Source organism: Leptosomus discolor, unplaced genomic scaffold, assembly GCF_034619465.1.
Source record: "Leptosomus discolor isolate bLepDis1 unplaced genomic scaffold, bLepDis1.hap2 HAP2_SCAFFOLD_213, whole genome shotgun sequence".
NCBI lineage: Eukaryota > Metazoa > Chordata > Aves > Leptosomiformes > Leptosomidae > Leptosomus > Leptosomus discolor.
In genome coordinates this window covers 1-9,048 of record NW_028237737.1, presented here as the reverse complement: position 1 = coordinate 9,048, position 9,048 = coordinate 1, and the positions used below count along the sequence as shown (strand labels likewise).

The window sequence follows — 9,048 nt, the reverse complement described above, 5'->3', positions numbered from 1 at the left end:
TGCTTTAGGGGCAGCGGGTGAAGGGAGGAGCAGAAATAGGGTGAAACCGAGGGAAGTTGGTAGCGGGGAGGGGGAACTTGAAGCTATTTTGTCCTGCTAGCGGCGGGTGGGAGAAGCATCCCTGCTTTGTGGGACGGCAGGGCTGGGTTTTGGTCGTCTGTGGGGGTTTTGTGGGGTTCGTTTTTAATTCTTGCTACAACCGAAGGCTTCTGGGCAGCACCGGCCCCCGGGGTTTGGGGGGAATTTGCCCGAGTTTCAGGGCTGCTAAGGCACCCCGGGGGAGGTGTTGCGGCTCCAGCGTGCAGCACCCCGGGGATGGGTGTCACCCAGCGGCACCGGGAGCGGCACCTGCCCCGGTGCTGGAGAGCGGCTGCACCCTCGGGGAGCCTCAACCCTCTCCCTGTTGTTCTTGCAGGATCTGCCCCGTCCCCTCCCTTCCCTTCCCAAGGCATGGCTGAGGCGTCGCACCTGCGGGCAGGGAAGGAGAAAAGAACGAAGAACGACACCGCGGTGGACTTGGACGACAGCCTGACCAGCCTCATGTGGCTGCCGGACTTCTCGATCAGGGAGGACACCAGCATGGGCAAGTCCTACTGCCCCAGTGGCCCAGAGCCCCTTGACTGTCACAAGCTTTCCAGCTTCGACGCCCCGATGTCACCCCTGGCCGCTGACCCAGCGTGCATGGGGGTGCCCCACACTCCCATCTCCTCCTCCTCCACCTCAAGGACGGCGCACCACACCATGCCCGTGCACCCTCAGCTGGCAGAGGACATCGACTACAAGACCAACCCGCACGTCAGGCCGCCCTACTCCTACGCCACCCTCATCTGCATGGCGATGGAAGCCAGCGATAAGCCCGAAATCACCCTCTCCGCCATCTACAAGTGGATTACCGACAACTTCTGCTACTTCCGACATGCTGATCCCACCTGGCAGGTAGGAGATTTGGAGACCTCTTGTCTTGTCCCCTCGCCCCGCAGGGCTGGGGAGGGCTTCCCACAGCCTCCACTGTGCAAGGCAAGGTGCCATGGGGATGCTGAATCCCACTGGGAGGAAGGCGGCACCGGCAGCTGGTGGGGAAGGGCTGTAACGGAAAGAGCTTGGGTGTGCAGAAATGCCGCGACCATGAGGGCGGCGGAGGGAAGGAGCCATTACAGGGGAGAGCCCGGGGCCATTTTGGGTGCAAGGAGGTACCTGTCGGGCTGTTGGTCCCTGCGGCTCCTCTTGGCTCCAGGACGAAGGCGTCTCTGTCCCCAGCTCCACCTTTCTGAGGCTCTCGTGGTGTCCTGAGTCCCTCCGGGCTGAGCACACGTGAAATGGCCAGATTGAGCATCTCTGGGTGCTGAGGTGCAGGTGTAGGAGAGGGATGGAGAGGAGCCCCAGGGAGATGCCGCTTGTTGGACAAATCCTTCGCTGGGGAGGTTCAGAGCAGAAATGCTGCTGCTTTCCCAGCAGGGCAGGTCTCCTGTCCCCTTGGACAGGCGTAGGAGGCTCCATCGCTGTGACGAGCTGGTGAGGCCTCAGAGGGAAGCCCAAAAAGAGGTCAAATAGGGCTGCTGTCCCCAGCTAGCACGAGCATGTCCCCAGGGGGTAGGGGACAGCCCCCAGGCTCACCAGCTTTGGGGACCGCGTGAAGCACAGGGGCTTTTCCCAGCCACCTTGGTTTGCTGCTCTCCTCCGTCACGCAAGGAGACCTCCGGCACGTGAGGCTTTCTAGGATATGGCAGGGCAGGAGGGACCTGGGTGGCTCGTCCCTCTGCTTGGGTTATTCCCAGCCCAAATCCGCAGCGTGCCAGCGATCCCGGTGGCAGCGCTCACCCAGGCAGGGCTGGGCAAATCTGCTGCAAACCCCCTGCCCACGTGTTGCCCACCCTCCTTCTGGGCAGGTGGGTCTCCAGCAGCTCTTGAAGCCCAACATGGGGAAGGGAACCCCCCGGTCCCTCTCCAGGGCCAGCGTGTTGATTTTCTTCTGCAAACTCACGGCTGGATAATCACCACATTTTTAATTAAATGTGTTTATTAAAAAAAGAAAGAAGGTTTTCAGTCCTCTCTGCAGAGATGCAGGGGGTTCACGGGGTTGTCGCAGGCAGGAGTGATAAATACGTTAACCGGACGGGTCATAACAGAGGGCGGCCCAGGCTGAATGAGGTCTGGGATGGGGAGGGGAGATGGGGAGCAGAGAATTCAGCTGGCAAGTCTCTCACCCACATAAAATTTTGTTAAACTGTAAATGAGGCATTCCCACAGCCTGAATTGTTTGCAGGGGTATCAGTGTTCCTGCTGCTTTTTTCTTTCTTTCTCTCTCTCTTTTTTTGCTTGTTTTCTTTCTTTCTCTCTCTCTTTTCCTTTCTGTCTTTTTTCTGTCTCTCACTCTCTTCTTTTTCCCTGTCTCTCTCGCTCTCTTTTTTACTTTCTTTTCGAGGCTGTGTTCTCATCCCCTATCCCAATCCCCGTACGTGAAGGCAGCCTGGAAAGGTCAAGCCACCCATACTCCAGGGGGGAGATGGATATATTCCTGTGGGAGCTGAGTGCTTTGGAGAGGCGCCAACACACCCAAGGAGCTTCAGCCCAGAGGAGGGTTTTGTTGTGTGCGTGTGTGTGTGCATGTTTTTCGACAGCTCTAAGCATTCAAGCTTTGTTTTTCCTATTTGGCACTACGGATTATGGATGAATAAGCATAAAGATATCCAGGCAACATTAAAAAAACCCAACTCTCTACCATATCCAATCTCTTAATACAGTCTTCGCTTTGTGGAGTCCAATGCTGGGTTATTTACCCAACAACAGAGTTCCCTTTCTGATTATTCACATCACTCCAGGCACATTCAGGGTTTCAGAACAGCTCGACGGGAGCAGAAACTCCTCTATTTCTCTCCCCCCCTGCCTTTTTTTTTTTCTTTTCCCCCTTCAGCTCGTTTGAGTGGTGGCTGGTGAAGATGCAGTGATTCCACACCAAGCTTCCTCAGGCCAGGAGGCACGTCTGGGGACACACCGGGCTGTGGTGGAACATCCATGTGTGTCTCCAGTTTTGCCCGTCTGGTTTGGGTCAGCCTGGCTGCGGGGAGGCACGGTGCCTATTTTTGACCAAATAATTTCCCCTCAACACTAGCAACAGGCACAGATGAACAGGGGGATGCAAGGAGGGCCCTCACGATGCCATCCCCCGCGGTGCTGCCATGTGTTGCCACTTGTAATGGGGCTGTGGCCACACTGGTGTAAACCATAGAAACATTTAGGCTGGAAAAGACCTTTAAGATTATACCCTCCTCTTCCTCCTTAGACACGAAGGAGGACCCAGCCTCCTTCAGCTCAGCTCCATGCCTGGAGCGAGTCTGGCCAGTTTCTCCCAGTGCTCTGCATGATCAAAGGCCCCACAGTCCCAATTTACAACCAAGGAGAGTTGCCCAAAAGCTTCCTGTTGGTTGGCAGGTCCTAGCTTGAGCCCCTTGGCTCCTGTCACCTCTGGCTGGATTAGACAGAAGGCAAGAAAACTCTGCTGGTGGCTAGGGGCAGGGGAGTTTCTGCTGGGCATGCAGCCTGGGATGTCTCGGTGTTGCCGTTTCTGCTTTCTTTTTCCCAAAGGGCCTTGCTGAAAACATGCTTCTCTACCAGCCTCCCCACACAGGTAGGTGCTGCAGCAGCAAACAAGTGTTCAACCTTGTTTTTTTTTTTTTTCTCTTTTGGGTCTAGAACTGCATCCGGCACAACCTCTCCTTGAACAAGTGCTTCATCAGGGTGCCCCGAGAGAAGGACGAGCCAGGGAAAGGCGGGTTTTGGAAGCTTGACCCCCAACATGCTGACCGGCTCGAGAACGGGGCCTTCAAAAAACGGAGGACGGCCCCAGTGCAGATCCATCCTGCCTTCACCAAAACAGACCAGCCAGAAGCACAGGGCGTCGCCAGCCCAGCTGCCTCCCCTTGCGCCTCCGATAACATCCTCAACGTCAACGTGGAGTTGCTGCAGCTGCTGAGGGAGTTTGAAGAAGTCACCGGCACCCAGAACTGGAAGCCGGTGGTTGGCAAAGCAGGGCAGAAGCACAAGCAGCCCTCGCCCAAACGAATGGCCAAGACACCTCGGCTTTCTGACTCTGCCTTGCTGACCCAGGAAGAGGAGGCCGAGCTGGGATCACTGACAGGCAACTTTGGCTGGGAAGCCATCTTCAACACCAACCTGAATGGAGACTTCTCCACTTTGGGGGATCTGGAGCTCCCACCTACTCCAACCAGCCCCGTAACACACGACCTGGACTTGACAGTACACGGGCAGCACACTGAGTGTCCCCAGGGGCGGGAGCAGGTCCTCACCACATCCAACCAGAACATCTTGGACTTTGATGAAACCTTCCTGGCCACTTCCTTCCTGCAACATCACTGGGACGAAGAGACAAGCGACTGCCTCTCCACCGCTGTCAACATAGAGCAGTTGTTTGATCTCAACGACACCTCTTTTCCAGCAGATGCGACCGACTGGAGCAACCTGGCAGCCCTCTTATGAGAGGCCAGTCACCTTCCAAAGCCCACACAGACTTTAGTAGGACGCTCCCCCCGTGCTGCTGGGACTTACAAGGGACAAGATTTTCTAGAGACGGAGACATCCACAGTGACTTTTACCAGCTTGAGTCACGGAAACACCACCACAAGAACTGCTTGGTATATCTGTAAAGGACACATCACAAGTCTCTAGTCCATGAGTCTCCTCAAGAGGAGAAATTTTAACAGCACTTATTTTTTTACTTGTAAAGGAAGAAATGTGAATATGTAAATTATCTTCTTTTTTTTTTTTTTTTCCCCCCCCCTATGTGGAAATGAACACGGTACATGTTTCTTCAGGGCTAAAGGAAAGCACCTGTTAAATCCTGTTCAAGACATTCCTGGTAGCTTAGGACTTGAGGACTTGATAGGTTAAGTGCAATTTCCTCACCCCTTCATCTCTCCGTTTCTCTCTCTCTTTCCTTTTTCTGTCTAGGGTAGTTGGTAGGTACAGTGTAATAATTAGCTAGCATGTAAAAAGAAGTCCCTTCTGGATTCTCTGAGTTCAACCTCCCTCCTGATTTGTGCCTAGGGAAGAAGAAAAGGTTTATAAATCCAGCAAGTCTGTCTCTTCAGTTGTTTTTATATAATCTGTTAAATATTATATATTCAAAATGTTTTCACCTTTAGATGTTTTTTATATAATCTATTAAACGTTATATATTCAAAAAGTCTGCCTCTTTAGATGTTTTTATATAATCTATTAAATATTATATATTTTAAACCCCCTGTGTTTTTAACATAGCATTTCTTAATAGTGGGGGGATAGGGGAAATGCGGTTTGGGAGCTGTATTCGGTTTGTGTGGCGGGGTTTTGGTAGCAGAGGAGCGGCTACAGGGGTGGATCCTGTGAGAAGCTGCCAGCAGCTTCCCCGGCTCCAAGTTGAACCCACCGCTGGCCAAAGCCGAGCCGATCAGCAACGGTGGTTGTGCCTCTGCGATATTTAAGAAGCGGGGGTGGGGAAAAGAAACTGCTGGCAAACCTGCAGCAGAGAGAGGAGTGGGGTGTGAGGGAAACTCTGGCACTGAGGTCAGTGAAGGGGCAAGGGGGTGGAGGTGCTCCACGTGCTGGAGCAGCGATTCCCCTGCAGCCCGGGGTGCAGACCCTGGTGAGGCCGGCTGTCCCCCTGCAGCCCGTGGGCGTTAGCGGTGGAGCAGCTGCCCACCTGCAGCCTGTGAAGGACCCCATGCTGGAGCAGGGGGGGGCACCTGAAGAAGGCTGTGACCCCGTGGGAGACCCGCACTGGAAGTGAAGCCGTTGCAAAGGGGGACTGTGGTGCTGAGACTCACAGAAACTCCGGGCAAAAACCCCGCCTGGTCTCGGGTGTGGAGGGAAGCGTGTTGGATACAGAATCACCAAAGAAAAACATTAACTCGACAGAGAAGAAAACATGAAAGGAGAAACCCATGGAGACCACCAAAGAATCCGAGCCTCCCGCTTTCCTTAGTATTGCAGCCAGCAGGGAAGCACCACGTGAGGCTTCTGGTAACGTGGAAGTGGAAGCCCTGACCCCAACGGAGGAGGCAGCACCCCAAAGCCTTCCAGGTCGGGGCAAACCAGAGGGCAGAGACCGTGCTAAGAAGATAGAGACCTGTGGCTCCAGGAAATCGGCGAGATCTTGCAAAGGTGGCAAAGTTGTGCATTAACACTGTCCGAAGCTTTAGTTAGGTCAGTGTGGTAACTGAAGCGTGAGCTCTCTTCATTGCAGCCGAGTGAACTGCACCCAACACTCAAATAATCACAATTAGTCAGAATTCCTGAAAATTACCGACCCCACTGGGCTGAGCCATGTTCTGGGTACCTGTTGCTTGTATATCAAAGTAGTTCCTTTGAGATCTTTCCTGGGTTACACTACCATAAACAGATTTAAATGACATTATTTACTCACTTAAAAAAAATGTGCAATATTTACCCACTCAAGGGGTGGTGAAGAGGGTTAGATATATCTTGAGAGCACTTTGCAAGCAGCATTTAACATTCTGTGTAGGTGTTCAGTCATCCTACACAGAATTAGACTAGAAAGAATGATCTCTCTGCCCGCTTGGAGAGATTGCATATGGAGGAAGAGTAAACAGCTTTCTAATATTGACAAATAATTGTGATAAATATATAATTTTTCCATTGTAGAGACAAGATATTGAAACTGTTCATATGCACTGTGAAGAAATTAAATATATTGGAAGAATAATTAATGATTACTAGTGCATTAAAACTTAGCAAGGCTCCAGAGAATTACTTTTCCATTATCTAACTTCCCCGGGATGTTAAGTGAATAAAAGCAGAGACATGTTTTTGTTTGTTGGTTTTGGGGTGTTGTTCCCTGCCCTCTCCCCCACTAGGACTGTATGCTTTAGTATGGAATATTTTGGAGTAAATGGTGCCAGAAGAAATACAAAGCTAATTCCCACCCAAAAAAGCATCACGTTTTAGAATATCCCCAGAAGATTGAATCATTTGACATTTTCCTTCTCGTTTGAATTGTTCTTGTTTTCTTTCTGGTGTAAGGACTTGTGTGTGAGGTTGTTCTATTGGTTCGTTTCTTTACTGGCTTTATTGTCCTTTTTTGTTTGTTTCCCTCGCAGAACAGACACATTGCCTGTACGAATCTGTGCAGCGAACAGAGCTGAAGTCACCAGTCTGACATTGATTTTCCCCCCTAATTTTAAAGTGTGCAGCTGATGTAATCCATGTGTACTGACTGAGGAAGGCAGAGGCTGCAGTGTACGTTCTCATCACAAAGCTGGATTAACATATACTAGTTTGGTGCTTACAGTGTGTTTGCGCTGCTTCTTTCCCAGACTCATCCCAGAAGGGTTTGGGCTGGAAGGGGCCTCCAAGGCCACCCAGTGCCACCCGCTGCCCTGGGCAGGGACACCTCCCACCAGCCCAGTCGCTCCCAGCCCCGTCCAGCCTGGTCTGGAGCCCTGCCAGGCAGGGGCAGCCCCAGCCGCTCCGGGCAGCCTGTGCCAGCGCCTCGCCGCCCTCCCGGGAAGAGTTTCCTCCCCGTATCTCACGGGAGGGAAGCGCCCCGCAGCCCCCGGCCCCGCCGCGGGGCCGCCGGCTGCAGCGCGGGGGAGAGGGGCCCGACTGCTCCCCCCTCCCGCGGGGAAACCAGTGCCGGGGACACGGGGCGAGGAGGGGAGGGGGGGAGCGCCGCTCTCCCGGGCTCCGCCGCGGCAGTGGCCCCCGCGAAAATCAAGTCCCGGAGCTGTCTCGGGATCGGGCGCGCAGCAGCCCACCCACCCCCCGCAGCCCGGCCCGGCCCCCGGCCGTTGCCCCTCCAGGCATTTCCCGGGCCGGCCCCGGGTAATCGACGGCGGGGCCGGGAAGAGGGGACGAGCGGGCGGGGAAGCACCGCTGCCGCTAGAGCTCGTCACAGCGGAGCGCCGGGTCGGCACGACAGCGCCGGCGAAGCGCTGCCAGCGGGAGGGGAGAGCTTCGGCCGGCAAGTCGCGGCCGGACGGGATCGGGCCCCTCGCCGGTCCCGGGGAGGCCAGCGGCCGCCCGGCCCCAGTCGCCTCTCGCTCGGGGGCATCCGTGCCCGTCCCCGCCGCACCCCCTGCAGAGCTCCGCCTTTTACGGCGGCGCCGGGGGGTCAAAGAAAAGAGGGGGCTGCGGGGGGTGCAGGGGCGGAGAGCCCCCCCGCCCTGGGCACGGCGGGACCGCGGCGCGGCGGGAGCATCCCCGGCACCGGGCAGCCCCGGCGGCGGGTGTCCGTCCGCCCCGCAAACGCCCGGGGAGGGCAGGGTGGGCAGCAGCGGCAGCGCTCGGCTCACCTTGGGGGCTCCGGGCCGCCCCTGGCAGCGGGGCCCCGGGCGGGCTCAGGGAGAGCATCGCTCCGCTCCGCACCCGGCCCCCGGCCCGGCCCCGAGGAGCGGCGCCGAGCGCGGCTTCCCCCGCCTCGGCCGGAGGACTCGGGTCTCACCGCGCCTCGCAAGGGGCAGCGGGATCCGCCGCCGGAGCCCGCGCGCGGTGCCGGCCTTGCCCGGGACAGCGAGCCGGGAACGGCCGTGGGAGCCGGGTCCCGTCACCGGCAGCCAGAGGAGCCGCGGGGGAGAGCGGGAGGCCGGGCCGGGAGGGCGCGGGCTGCGCAGGGGGAGAGAGCGCAGCGGCTGCCGCCCGCCGGGGCTCCTGCCGGCCCGCCGGGAAAGGAGCCCCGGAGCCCGGACAGCGCGCTGGGTGCGCCTGACGTCACCCCGCCGGGCTGTTCGCCCTTTTTTCCCCTCAATCTAGCCAAGCTCAGCAGCAGCTCGTACACAGGAGTTACCCTTTTCCTCCAGCTGTCGAACAGTCGAATACTGTTTTGTTGTTACCTTTGTCGTTGAACTACGAATTCCCGTGGATCAACGGCCAGAAAGTTAGAAGAATTGGTGATTCGGGACTTCAGTACCCCTGGGGAAATAAGGAAAAAGGGCGGTGGTTCAGCCCGGCTCTTCCCTGTCTGATTCGTTACTATTATTCTATCTGGTGATGTGGATGGACGGAGAGACTCATCCCAAGCCCAAACGAGCCGGTTTA

At 56.1% G+C, this 9,048-nt stretch overlaps 1 protein-coding gene across 1 annotated transcript; it reads left to right on the top strand.

The window, feature by feature from the left end:
• The first annotated feature begins 450 nt into the window (after positions 1-450).
• Positions 451-4,494, top strand: LOC147413157 (forkhead box protein J1-like). The gene is made up of 2 exons (XM_086480593.1): positions 451-936; positions 3,691-4,494. Exons 1-2 carry the CDS (start codon positions 451-453, stop codon positions 4,492-4,494), a joined length of 1,290 nt encoding a protein of 429 aa, XP_086336719.1.
• Positions 4,495-9,048: the final 4,554 nt, after the last annotated feature.